The sequence below is a fragment of the Pinus tabuliformis genome, chromosome 5_2 (genome assembly GCF_031772625.1).
Source record: "Pinus tabuliformis cultivar Carrire ecotype Pingquan chromosome 5_2, CPIR1, whole genome shotgun sequence".
Classification (NCBI taxonomy): Eukaryota; Viridiplantae; Streptophyta; class Pinopsida; order Pinales; family Pinaceae; genus Pinus; species Pinus tabuliformis.
Window position 1 is genome coordinate 634657841 of NC_142306.1, and position 15022 is coordinate 634672862.

Genomic DNA, 15022 nt, shown 5'->3' on the forward strand with positions numbered 1-15022 from the left:
AGAGTCTTCAATAAAAACGGCAGTCACCATTACACAGTCAATAAAAAAACGCAGTCACCAACTGATGCGGAGAGGAATCAGAGTATTAAAGTAGTGTCATGTATTTTCTAAAAGAAAAATCACTTGGCTCGAGGGAGACTCCTGTCGGCCAAAATGGACCCGTCTCCGTGGTGGCCTGTACAAATTGTGGCGGCCTACCTGCTTGCTGTACTGGGTGGCAACACCAGTCCCAGTGCAGAGGACATCAAATCTATTCTCGGCTCAGTTGGAGCCGATGCCGATGACGATAAACTAGATTTCCTGTTAAGTCAGCTCGAAGGCAAAGACATCACAGAAGTGATCGCATCCGGAAGGGAGCTGCATTTATGCGTGGGTAGATCCGTTTGCGGAACCTACTAGAGCACTTGAAGTCCCCACAAGAGCACTTGCCGCAACATCAGAAGCAATACCAGCACTCTGAAACACATTAGTGGAGTAATAAACAACCGCATTTTAAAAATCTCAGGTAGAAGGTAAAGCTGGTACAGCACTAGCTCCCAAGGAAAATGAAACGACGTACATTACAATCCCGAGAACAGCCTTTAAAAAAACACAGCGATACCAATTCTATCAATTAGAACAGTCTTTAAAAAAATGCTCGGATACAAAAAAACGCAGCGATACCAATAGAGCGATACCACAGTGCATTGCAGTTACCATTGAAAAAAAAGCAGTATTCAACAGCGCATTCCACTCATCAACGCATAGAGCTGGACAATCATGTCAGTCCAGGGGCGCTCAGATCACCGCCAGAAGCACGCAGTCTCAGGACAGAGGTAGGTTTCATGAGGCAGTAGAAACCTGGCAGAGGCAGGAGCTATTTCTGGGGCCTGTGCTCTGATACCATGTCAGGCCAGGTTAGCTCAGAAATTAATGAGCGCAAGAAACAACTGGATGATTTTATTCATTAGACTATTATTATTTATACATTTACAAAATGGATCAGTTCATCTTCTAGATGACTTTCCTGCTTCACCTCATCCGTTTCGGATTAGGTGTCAACAAATCTATTAAAAATTACTATAAAATTATAAAATGAAATTAACATTAATAAATAATCAATTAATTTATATAAAATCCCAATTTAATAATGAATAATTACTTAATTCTTTAAGTTCCACTTCAAAGAAAGCATTGACACATCAGCTAGAGAAGGGTGCATTATTGTTTTGGAGTAAGAGAAGGGTGCATTATTGTTTCGGAGTTCTATGTCCGTCGCATCAATATTTTATTTGATGTGCCCGATTATTTTTCCAAAGTAAAACTATTATTCAACTTAAATAATAGAATGTATAATATTTCAAATTCTATAATTCCAAAGTAAAACTATTATTCAGCTTAAATAATCAAATGTATAATATTTCATAAAATTTTATATAAAAATGAAAATTAAAATATTAAATGTGCAACTAGCTTCCACTCGATTAGCAAAATGTGCAACTATTTTACGATGTCCCACTCAAAGAAATCCTCATCGCGGGGACACTGCAGATAAAAATAATTTCATCATATCTTTTATATTCATTTTTTGTACAGCATATATTCTATATCCTATGGCATGGGTTGACATGGGGCTAAATAAATTCTATTTTATATTAATTATATGGAAAGAGCTAAATATATTCTAGGGCATGGGTTGACATAATCCCATACGTGAGAGAGATTGGACCATTATAGAAATACTGGAGACATAGTAAAACCAGTTTATGTAAACATAGGAAAACCAGTTTACATATTCAACTAAATATTGAAACGAGGTCACTTTGAAAATCCGTTTTATTGAAACACAAATATATGGCCGTCGATGACATGATCGAACGGTAGATATTCTATCCCGCCTTTAAATTCAAATCCTCTTGGTAGTTTGGCGCCATTGCGCGTATCCCTCTCAACGACCTCAGTAGCCCGCATATGAACAATCATGGTTTGCAATCGCATAAACATTGCCCCAGAATCGATCCACGAGCCACCAGATCTCTCTCTGCACGACTTCCAAAAGTTCATCTGTGTTTCTTCGTGGTCAAAACGATTTCAGAAAAGGTATTTTTCTGCAAGAGAGTGCTAAAATTGCAAAGCGCCATTATTTTCTTGTCGCCGTCATGAATCCTCTACGCCTTGTCCTAATGAAATTATTTAGAGTTCTTGATTGGAAAAATTTGCCATATTTCAACTTTCTGGAAATATTTCATTAAATAAGCTACCGTATTATCTAAAATAAATCTGAATAAAGAGGTCGTGCTCAAAACAATGTTTTAAGCAACAAATTTCACAAGGGTTATTTTTGGTTCAGTTATTCTGAGCTTTCAATGGAAAATTTTGACTCTATTTTGGCTTACAGGCAAGATTTCAGGAAAACCCTAAAACTTTGGTTTTCTATAAAAAATAACTCCATTTCCTAGGTTCTGATTTGCACAATTTTTTTGAAGCTGGGTATTTTTCTAGAGGAACCCAGATCTACAACTGGTTTCTTCATCTTTTAAAATTTTAGAATTTGATTTGCTTTTTGCTGTCCTCTTTTTCCTTTGAAAAAATTATATAAAAAAATAAAAGTTCTTCCACTTTGTACCTCGAAAAAGCTTTGATACCACTTCAAACTGAGCCAAAAAATCCAATAACCTGCTAACTCAGCTAATATTTTCCATTTTTTGGTGACATTTTGTTGATATATCAGGATATTTTCAAAATATCATGATATGTTCAAAATTTGTAAAATTCACAACTTTTTCTACTGATAATATCGCTGAGCTGAGAGAATCATGATATCTCATGATATTGACGATAGATAACCAATCTTTGCAACACTGTATTGGACAACAGAGCATTAATTGAAGATTTTTGGTCTCATTTCGATGATTCTTTGAGCATCAATACATTCCTTTGCCTTTGGTACTTTTACATACAGTTTTCCACAGTGACCACTTTTTCCCAAAAGTGAGTGTGGGGTAAGATGTTATTATTTTTGCCCATTAGTAATTACAGAATGGTTACATAACGGTAGTAGTTAATTATTATTAAACTAAGAGCGTGAATCCTTTGTTTATATTCGCATCTCCTTCCACCCTGGAAGGCACAGAAGGGCAAGTGTTATTATAAATTTTCTGCCACTTATTTCTTGTTTGTGGATTGTTGGCTTGACATATTACAGGCTATTAATTCTCTCTTTTTGTTGTATTGGGCTTGTTTCCTTTTGTCTAACATTTCAACTGATAGACGATGGATGGTAGCCATGTGAAAAGTAGCTAAATTTTAGGAACAAATTCCTTTGAATTATGTATGTTGAAAATGGTTGTTATTGATGTCAAAGGCTATCCAAATGAAAGAGAGTTATATAGTCAAATAACATATTTTGAGACCTTTTCAACGATATATGACACACCTTCTTGAAATATTGTTTTTCGATTTTTGATGTCCCATTTAGGTATCCTATCTTTGAATGCATTTGGCACTCCCCCTGACTTCTTTTGGTTAAAGAGATGATTTTTTTCAATATTATAGTCTGCCAGGTTAGCCTAGCCAGTGAGCAAGTCGGCCTTGCTTTTGGTGGTCAAACACACTATATATAGGTGTTATGTGTAGGGACCTAGGACTTACTCGCTCAAGCCAATTCAGGTTTGTCTAAGCAAGCAAAGGAGTAATTCTAAGGTTCATACCTCATGAACCAAGTGAAGCATAGTTGGAGAGTTTTCTTGTGGGAAGGGTTTTTGGCACTCTTTGTGAAGGTTTTTGATCCTAGTTAGAAGGTGAGTTGCAACGCTATTCTAGAGGCCGAGTTTTAGCCATGTTGAAGGCCGAACTTCAATGTTGTTGAGGTTGAGTTTCAGGTTTGTTCTGGTGGCGAAATTTCGATGTTTGAAGGTTGAGCTTAGGCCTAATTTGAACTTTGAAGGCCAAGTCTTGTAGTTTTGATGGGAAAATTCAGGGTTTGTTTGAGGGTTCAATATATGGTTTATGTGTGGATGAAGTGCAGAAACCCAGGGAACTTACCCAATGGTGGGCATGCAGCCTTGTACTTATCTTCATGGCTTGTGGAACTTATTGGCAAGATACCTCTTCTTGATCCAACTGTCTGATGTGAATGCCATCCTTGAGAATAGGCAATGATATGGTAATGGAGGTGTAGTTTATATGGAAGTTTTCTTTCAATATTCAAGTGACACATGACAAGAGTGCTCGTTCTTGTCCTATTTAGGTCAAGATAATACTATATAGAATGTTCAAGGTAAATTTTTACTGTGAGTAGGGGCAATATGGCAATATCCAGCTGCTTGAAATCTTGCTGACCCCAACAAATTGAGGTGACCAATACGCCAGCTGAAGAAATATACAACAACCCAAATGGTAACTTGTTGGTTACATACGATCAGAGTCTCATTTCTGGCCCTAACTAAATCAAGGCAAAAGCTATGTAGCAAGCTTCCTTACTAGTCCCATGAGATTGAGGAACAAGATACATTCAAACAAACATTGTAGTAGTAAGGTTTCTTGAATATATCTCTGCCTACACATTCCTTTTGCAAGTGTGTAGTTGGTTATACCAGCTTATCATATAAGGGTCAAGGGAAAATTGCAGAATGTGCAATTTGCAGTATCTGGCTAGTTGCACCAATAAGAAAAACCATAACCAACAACATCATCTTCTTATCTATGAAAGTGAGATGGTTGGCAGGGGCAAGTTGAGAGTTGATGTAGCTTTAATCCTTAGCAAGAGAAAGAATAATTTTACTCCATTTGACATATCATGACCCCTCTTTGTTTTCCCAAGGCAATCTGGTTCATAATCCAATTAATTGCAAGCTTCACATGTTGGCTAAATAAAATGTTGTCATCTATGCATAGGTATATCCCTTGGCAATTGGCACTTGAGCTCTCATTTTACACAATTGATGCATGTATGTATGTATGATTGTATGCATGTGTGTATGGATTGTATGCATGTATGTATGCATAGTACATATCCATAGATACATGTATACAATCCATACATACATACATACATACAATGTATGCATGTATGGATGTATGCATAGATGCATGCATACATACATCCATGCAATCCATACATACATGCATACAATCCATCCATACATTTTTTTATTTATTTGTTCAGTAGAAAAAAATATCTTTCATTATTAAAATAAAAGAGGTTACATATTCCTGAGTCTTTACTGTTCCTTATACAACCAGATGAAGAAAAAACAATGCATCAAGTTAAAAACAAATAATCTAAAGCCAGATAAACCAGTGGAGAACCTCCCTTCCAGATAGAAAGAAACCACAAAAAGCCTAGAAAACTATTAAAAAGTGGACTAGAAAAGGGGGAAGCCAAGAGAAAAATCCGACAACTAAAAAAATAGAGATAACAAGGATCGACTAGCAAATACAAAACCCAGGAAAGTACAGGAAAAACAGAGAAGCAAAAATACCTTCATGAAAGAACAAAGGTGTCAGAGCTGGTGGCAATGTCCTGAACTAAAAATGAAATATTCCACCCGAAGCAAAGACATCGTGCTTGGAAAGATGATCAACTAAAATATTTTTCTCCCGATAGACGTGGCAGAAAGATATAGAGGAGAAACATGCCCTCATGGAAGAAATTGCTTGAGCGAGTGGATTAATGAAGGCATAGTAAGAGAGTGATGCCCCAATGCCCAGTTAATGGCCACCTTCGAATTGCCAACAATAAGGATCTTGTCTATCCTATAGCAAACTATATCAGGATTTAAATTTTTTCATCTCCATTAGATAGTTCCTTACATGGTCCACTCTACCAGTGTTGCACAAAGCATTGATCAATGCATTCAAATGGATTGTCCACTCCGAGAAAGGATTGTCCCTGATTTTAATATATAGTGTGACAAACCGTATGTGACAGGCAGGTGGAAAACTTTTCTCGCAATTGACTAAGCGACGTCCTGTGAGCCATACTTGAGACGGAAACCCTCGTCAGAAGTATATGCTTGGCCCTTTTCCAAACAAATGAAGAGTCAATGAGGTTTTGTGTAATCACTTCTGGTATCGTATTGGGTTATTATTAGAAGCGATAATTGGATTTGGATTCTCATCGAGTGAGTTGTTCTGCTTTCTCAATTTGAGAGGGTTTGTTTGGAGGGAAAAACGAAAGAGGACATACAAGAATAGTGAGGGGAAAGATGCAGAGGAAGAGGATTGAGAACATCGCCAGCAGGCAGGCTACATTTTCCAAACGTAGGTGGATCGCTGAAGAAAGCTTACGAGCTCTCGGTGCTCTGCACTGCAGAAGTTGAACTTGTGATTTTCTCCCCAGCAGGAAAGCTCTATGAACTGTTTTTTAGTGCAAATCCTACTATTTTGATTCTAATAATCATGGCTATGCAAACCTCATGAGATTCTTACTTATAACCCTGGTGGTGCAAGCCCTAGTAAGCTCGATGTTGAAAAACTTAGTGTAAAACCTCCAACAACAACATAATCAATACATGATGTCAAAAAAAATGGAGAAGCATCCAAGGTTCTTAAGAAATGATGTAATGAATGAGGTGGAGAAGCATCCAATGTTATTGAGCGATGGTTAGCTATATGAGGAAACATGCAATGTCATCTTCCTTTCGTTTTCATGGATATAACTTAATATAACTTTCTTATGTAGAAAACATGGCTTATCTTAGGCTTAACCATGCATATAAAATACCACCTATCATCTTCATTGAAAAAAGAATGGTGTCTTTGTTCATAAATATCAGTGATTAATCGTAGGAATGGCTATTATTCTCTATCAAACAAAATCAAGGACTAAGTAATGAAGATCTTGGTCGACAACAAAACTTATGATTATTAACTTCACATTAAAATTCACTTCATCTCTGCCACCTTCAAGGAAATCTTTGTTATCCATCACCATATTGATGTTGTGACTTGGTCCTTGAAAAACATTCAGCATGTTTGATTCATGGAAACCTTCAAGTTAGACAGTATATGTCATGCTAACTTGCAAGAGATTGGTGTGAGGTACATTGAGGCTTGCAGGGCCTGCCCTGCAGTTTGCCCTCATGAAAGCATAGAAGTAGATTATAACCAGTTTCTTAGGAAACCATGAATCCTTTCTAGCCTTGACATCTCCGTGACCAACAAGATATACAACTCCTGATAATTCAGAACACTTCCATAGTTCCAAATGTACATCACAAGAAGGAAGCAGGTGGCAAAAACCATTTATCCAACCATTTTCCCCCACTTTCATCAAAACTGCAGAAAAATAAATTAGCTCAGTTGATCCAAATAGAACAGGAAATCCAATCGCAAGGAATATATTTTTTGCCCATATAAGAACCATGACAAGAGTTACTAGGCTTGTAGTCACCATAATCATCTCTACCTTTGCAATGCCATATGCATTTGATATCTCAACCGTGCTCTTAAAACAATCACATACCAAGACACACATTATCATTAGAACCCAGTTGATGACAAGAATGTAGATCTGACCCATGAACCGTCGGGATGTGTGAATTATTTTCAATCTGGGAAAGCATCCTAGGGCCATGGACATTTTAATAGATGAAATTGTTGCTGAGATCATTGCCTGGCTTGCAATCATGGCAACAACACTAGCTATCACGAAGAATGGCCAGATAAAACCATCTGGAATTGAAGCAGAGAATACGTTCTCCACCACAGAGGGATGCTTCATAAGATATGCAACTTGATCCATGTAAGCCAATAGTAAGCATGGGAATACTACACATGTGAAGGCTATCTGGATGGATCTTACTGAGAAGTGACCCAAATCAGCAAACATAGCTTCAGCTCCTATTATGCATAACACGCAACCTCCTAGGGACATCCATGCTTTGATAGTGTTCCTCTTGAACAAGTAATAGATATAAACAAGATTGAATGCCCTTAAAATTGTCATGTCATGTTAAATAATATTGTAAAGTAAAATAGAACCAATAGAGAAAAACCATATCATGAGTGCCAGAGAAAATGTCATGCCTACTTTGCTTGTACCAAACTGTTTTATGCTGAACAAGATCACCAGGAATATGATTGAGACAATGACCACTGTGTCTTCCGTAAAGCTAGATATTTCATCTTGCATGCCACTAACAACAGACATGACTGATATTGCAGGTGTAAGTATGCCATCCCCAATTACCATGGAAGTACCCATGAGAAACAAGAGTAGCAGTAGGGTCTTCAATTTTGTACTTCTCTAAAGGCTTTCTTTGATTCTTAATCATCTTTCCAGTTTCGGGGTGGGCAACTTGAGCTTGAAACTGGAATTTTTTTCATCTGATGGTTGCTGGTTGGGGAGCAGATTGACCTTCGCATATGTGCAAATCAAAGAGTATAAGGAAAATGTCCCCCCTTCACCATTGTCATTGGCTTTGAGCATAATGAACACCTATTTAGCCAAAGGGATGAGGGCTATTGTGTACATCACTAAAGCTAATGCACCCAAAACATCTTCCTCTCCTTTGGTACGAGCTTGGATGAATACACTAGTGAAAACATACAAGGAGTTGGTACCCATATCTCCATAGACCACTCCAAGTGTTTGGAATGCCAAGTCGAGCGTCCGTCCTAATGAAAGGTCCTTATCATGGCTCTTATGAACACCGAGCACGTCCATGGCCTCCACATCAAAGGAATCCACTCACTTGGTCTTCAGAACGAGCCCACGCCTCATTTTGTGTCATGTCTGATCATCGTCAACAAACCACCTTGGGGATTACCCTTCCATTTCACTACCATCAACCGACCTGGACTCTGATGACAACAAAGACATTGATCCCTCACTGATCCCATCCCTGTCTTTCTCATCCTAGACATTGATATGATAATGGAGTTGACAATGACAAGAATGATACACAAAAGAGAAATCAATAAAAACTTAGGAGAATCCCCACAACGTACTGTTTATAAAAAAAGCACAAGTTTATCATCCAAAGAAGCAATTTCTGCATTCAAAGACCAAAATCCTCAATCTCATAATTTTATCATCCATAGAAACAACTCCTGCATTCAAATCCCATAATCCAGAAAAAGAAAGAGCTCAATCTCTTCGACCCACATCGTAACATCGCATCCCACATCTAGATTTCCATTGAAATCTTGAAAATCCTCATACCCAAATGATTTTTTGCAGTGACTTCTATGAATACATTACCATCCTTCGATCAGAGCGTTTTTCTTATCTCATCAGAGAAATTCTCCGAGGTCACGTTAATTCCAATAAAATTATACAGAGCGATAACCCGTAGTTATGAAACAAAATTGACACACTAGAATCTCAGCTGAAGCAATATATGTTATAAAGATGATAAGCTCGTGGAAGATGTTCATTGTAGTTTTGTTGGATTATTGAATATTAAATCATAGATAGTTTAAATTAATTTAGGTGATAATGGCTTCATTGTAGACCGTGTTAAAACATTAATTCTAAATCATAGATAAAATTTTAACCTTTTTTATATAGCATTAATTGTGTAACAATTTACAGTGTTAATTGTTTATTTACTTATAAATTAATAAAATATAAATTATTTATAAATTAATAAAATATAAGTGATGGCTTTAGGTACCAAGAAATATCTGCAAATAAATTAGCTCCTCTACGAGTATGTTAATTTTTTCAGTTAGATTACAAATATAAAATTTAAAAGTATATAATATTTGTTTTATGAATTTTTCTTACTAATTTTTTTTGTTTTTGTTTTTGTTTTTTTTTTTAAGTTAAATTACAAATACAAAATTTAAAAGTATATAATATTTGTTTTATGATTTTTTTTACAAATTTTGTTTTTGTTTTTGTTTTTTGTTTTTTTTCTCTACATTCGGTTATTTTTCTGTGTTCTCTCCATGTGATTTTTTCTCACTAGTGAACAATCATGGTATTAAAAACTCGATGATGGGATAATGTGTTCTATCATATCTCAAGCTATTCCCTCGCCGTAAACACTCTTAAATGATCATTTTCATGGTATTAAAAACTCACAATGATGGGACACTGTGTGCTACCATATCTCAAACTATTCCCACACTTTTTAGATGTAAACCTCTTAAAATTATCATTTTTAAATTGCCTATAACTATGAACTTTTTATTACTATATGAATAAACCATTAAAATGTTATAAATAAGATATATGAAATAAAAATTATTAATTTCTTTTTTATTATTATGTAAAGCCAAATTATGTTGAATTGTCAAAATTTAGACTTTAAAATTGTTAATATTCTTTTATTATATAAAGCTAACCTCTCCCAACCCAAAACATCACTTAAATCAATCTCTTATATCATAAAATATTCTAAAAAGTGAGATTTTATATTCTTTTCAACTTTAGTATTTTGTCAAATATTAAGAAATGTGAAACATAATATATATGTTAAAGAAGAAACATATTATATATCTTCAAGGAGAAACATATAATGGTAATGCAAAGTTTTAAAAGGTATGTGATCCTTAGGCTTATTGGAGAGTATATAAAAATTTTCACACCTTTTTATGAGATATGGGAGGAAAACATGTTAAAGATTTTTAATAAATATAAAATTTCCAAAATGATGCCAGTTACGTGTGATTCTTTTTTCATTGTTTGTGATTATGAAAAATGAAACTCAATGTTTTTTCATTAGTGCACACATATTTCATTATATAATTGCATATAGAAAAATCATTCCAGAGCCGATAACAATAAAAGTGAAGAATTTATGGTCCAACGTTATATTTAAGGGAGATGTTTAAGGATGACGTTTGAATTTTGTTTTTCATTTTAAGACATTTGGAGAAAATACTAGGAAGGACTTTGAGAAAGGATTGTCCTTGATTTTCGAAAATGGAGTTGTTCCTTTCCAGTCATATGCCCCAAGTGACCATCAAAGGGAGAGCTCATATGTTTTTTTGGATGTTTTCTTTATAGCCATTTTTTTACACATATCCATAGAGGCCCCATGCCATTGATGTGAATTACTTGTTCGGATTTTTTTTAACCAAAGTTTTTAACCAAACAAGAAAAATTAAAAAAATGCCTCAAGATCAAAGACTGAAACAAAGGCCTATTGACATACCTTTTAAAGTATGGAAAGAACTTGTAAAATCATATGAGAAGTTGGATGCACAAAGAAAAGACGGCAATGAGAGCATTCAGGTATTGAATTTTTCATTAAACATTATTTAGAATGTATTAATACTTATAAGTATCTTAGACATGTATTTGTGTGAAAATAAATTGAATTGGTTTATGTTTAAGGACAAGGCATCCAAGGCGAGGTTAACCAAGACAAAAGTCACTCATCGTAGTGGCCAGAAAGGTTTAAAAGCACTGATAACAACCTTTGTAGGTATATTAAACATGTGATATTTTTTTAATAAATTTTGTACTAGAAGAAAGTCATTGTTATCTAATTTCTCCCTATTTACTGATTGATAGGAACTAAAATATGGAAGACCTCCAAATCATTTGGAAAAGGAGGTGCTGCAGCAAAAGAGATGGGTTGAATTTGTTGTTTGGATGGACTCTATGGTATGTAATCTTAGTTGGATTTCCAATATACTTTTAAACCATATTTTCATTTTATTTTTTAGTACTATTAGATATTATATCTTACCTCATTTTATGGTTAACATTGTATAACAAAAACATGCGTTGTGTTATGTAATTAATACTAACATGTAATATTGATTTTTTTTGTCAGAATGCTATAGGTAATGATTGCCAAGACGATGATCCAAATTATGTTCAACATATATCAGGAGATGATGAGGATGAGGATGAGGATGATGGTGGTGAAGGAGGAGATGATGATGATAGTTGCGGTGTTGGTGATGATGTGGATCAGAGTAATGAGGACGGTCAAGATGATCATGAGGATGATCTTGGTGGTGGTAGCTAGGCATGCACATGCATTGTTTTTTATGAAGAAATTATTGTGTAGAATGACATTGTTATGTTTAGATGGGTGTTGTGAATTTACCCTATATCAATGAGACATTTTGATTTTGTAATCATACGATGAGTTTGATTTATGTATGTTGTTAATTTATCGTAGAATAACGATATTCATGAAATATTTTGATTTTTTAATCATATTTGAATTTTACTTGTTTTGATTAAAAATAATACTGATTTTATTAGTATTATGTTGCTATTTTTTACATGTTTTGAAAATTGTTAATGACACATTGTTATTTTTTTGAATGGATGTTGTCAATTTCTCTTAAATTTCTTTACAAATGATTTTGAATTGTGATATCTACTTTAATGATATTTAGAAACTATCATATATTTCACTATGAATCTATAAAGGGGGTCATATATGTAAAGAAAAATATACTCTATATAAGAAGTCAAATGTGGATGTAACCATGGATGCAAAATTGAAAGTAAAATTGGATGTTAAACTAGGAATTAATACAAAATGCAAACAATTGACATACAAAGTGTTTTAAATTAGAAGTGAAAATTTGTGCAATAGTTGACACAAAGAAGGGAACAAAACATGGCATACAAAAGGATATCAAATTGGGCAAAAACAAGGACACATAAATGGGCACCAAATTAGATGCAAAAAAAGACAACAACTAGATGTAAAATAAGATGCAAAGTTGAGCGTTAAAAAGAAGCAAAAAACGTTACAAATTAATATGCCAAATGATGATGCAAATAATGGTGTAAATTTGGGATGCAAACTTGGGTGCAAAAAAGGAAAAAAAAAAAGATGTAAGAAAAGACATAAAACAAGATGCAAAATGGGGCTGAAAAAAGGTGAAACCAAGGATGCCATATTGGATGTAAAAAATGATTCCTAATCAGATGCAAATTTAGGCTCGAACTCAGACACAAAATTATATGCAAATGTGGACACAAAATGAGGCAAAAAAAGATGCAAATTTGGATGGTGAAAACGATGTAAAACTAGACACCAAAAAAATGCAAAATTGGATGAAAAAGTCGGTGTAAATAATGGTGCAACATTGGACACAAGTAGACAAAAAAAATGGTGCAAAAAGGGGCATAAAATAGCTTAAAATTGGCTGCAAATCTTGGTGCAAAAACAAATACAAAAGTAGACGTAAAAAATGGCTCTAAATTGAATGTACCATTAGACACAAAATAAGATGCAAAGGTGGACACAACACATGACTCAACATAAGATGCAAATATAAATGAAAATTTGGATGCTCAAAATGATGTAACATTAGATGCAAGAGATGGTGTTAAAAATGATGCAAAATTGGATGAAACAAATGACGCAAAATATGGTGCAAAATGAGATGGGAAAAATGGAGACAAATCAAACGTAAATGTGGATGTAAAAAATGGTCCAAAAAAAGATGCAAAAATAGGCACAAAAATGGATGCAAAATTTGGTGCTAAATAAAATTCAACACATGGTGCAAAGATAGGCACCAAAGCTGGTGCAAAAAATAGAAGCAAAAACTAGTGTAAGACTAGATACAAAACCTGGCGTAAGACTAGATGCAAAAACTGACACAAAATGGATGCATAAAAAGACGTTAAATTGGATTCAAAATACAGTGTAAACTTGATGCAAATGATGGTGCAAAAATGGAACCAAAGAATGACACAAAATAGGAAGCAAAAGAGAATGAAAAATAGATGCAAAAAATGACACAAAACTAGAAGCAAAACCTGTCATAAAATAAGATGCAAATCTTGGTTCAAAATTTGACGCAAAAAATGATGCATAGTTTGGTGTAAAAAATGATGCAAAATCTAGCGTGAAACAGAATGCAAAATCAGGTGAAAAAAAGGACGCTTTAAAAATTGTACAATAGAGCCAGATTTAGCGCCACGTTGCTCATCACAATTACAAAAAAAATGCACTAAAATCTAGCGCTAAATCTGGCGCAAATCGCTGGTTTTGTTTTAGCGATATATATATATATATATATATATATATATATATATGTATATATATATATATATATGTATATATATAGATGTATATATATAGATGTATATATATATATATATATATATATGTATATATAGATGTATATCTATATATATATATATATATATATATATATCTATGTATATATACATATATATATAGATACATATATGTATATATACATATATACGTATATATATATATATATATATATATATATATATATATATATGTATATATACACATATATATATATATACATACATATATATATACATATATATATATATATATATATATATATATCCATCCATGTGCAATAGTTACAACTTACAATCTTGTGAGCTTAAACTTTGAAATATGAATATGCATTGATATGTGGGCAATTAAGGTGAACAAATTGTACTCCTTTCAATACCAAGGTAGTGACCATAGGCCATAACTTGCAATGACCACCATGCTGAATTAGTTATAGGAAAATATATGTGTTTTTCCAATTAGACCTAAGCACATATGGCATGATGATGACAGTCATGGGATATTAATCTCTGGATGCCTTAGTCGCTTTTATGTTAAGTGATTTGGAGTCATGTCTCACCATCCTTCTCTTCATGCAATCTCAAAACAACTCCGAGGGCCAACCCACCTTCATTGGATGAACGAAAGGTATTAGCACATCTATTTAGGGTGCATATTGATGTGAATTTGTCGCTTCTTTAGCACAGGCATACTCCACAGTGATGATTCGGTTATATTCTTGTGCAGAGTTAAGACATGGCATTTCATGAACAATGCGACTCAGCGTTCCTGGAACAGATTTTAGATTGTTATCATCCTTGGTGGCATGTGAAGGTTTGTTAGACCTTGTATATTCTCTTCATGTAGATGTATTGATTAAGTTAGTCAAATTGGCACCTCCCCATTGACATCTTTTCATTACCAAATTGCCAAATGCTATAAGAAAAGGTTGACCAAGGTTACAGTGTGTGAACTCCAATGTTTTTGCTGAGGTAGAAGCCATGCTTCTTTCAAGTCAAATGTCTAGTGCTAGAATTCTCAGGGTACTTCAGCACTTGAGCTCT

The 15022-nt window shown here is 34.3% G+C and overlaps 1 protein-coding gene across 1 annotated transcript; it reads left to right on the plus strand.

Moving 5' to 3' along the window:
• Window positions 1–11136: 11136 nt before the first annotated feature.
• Window positions 11137–12103, plus strand: LOC149160645 (uncharacterized). The gene is made up of 3 exons (XM_089435389.1): window positions 11137–11359; window positions 11453–11545; window positions 11718–12103. The coding sequence occupies exons 1-3, from the start codon at window positions 11231–11233 to the stop codon at window positions 11913–11915; spliced, it is 420 nt and encodes a 139-aa protein (XP_089291515.1). The 5' UTR covers window positions 11137–11230; the 3' UTR covers window positions 11916–12103.
• The last annotated feature ends 2919 nt before the right edge of the window (window positions 12104–15022 follow it).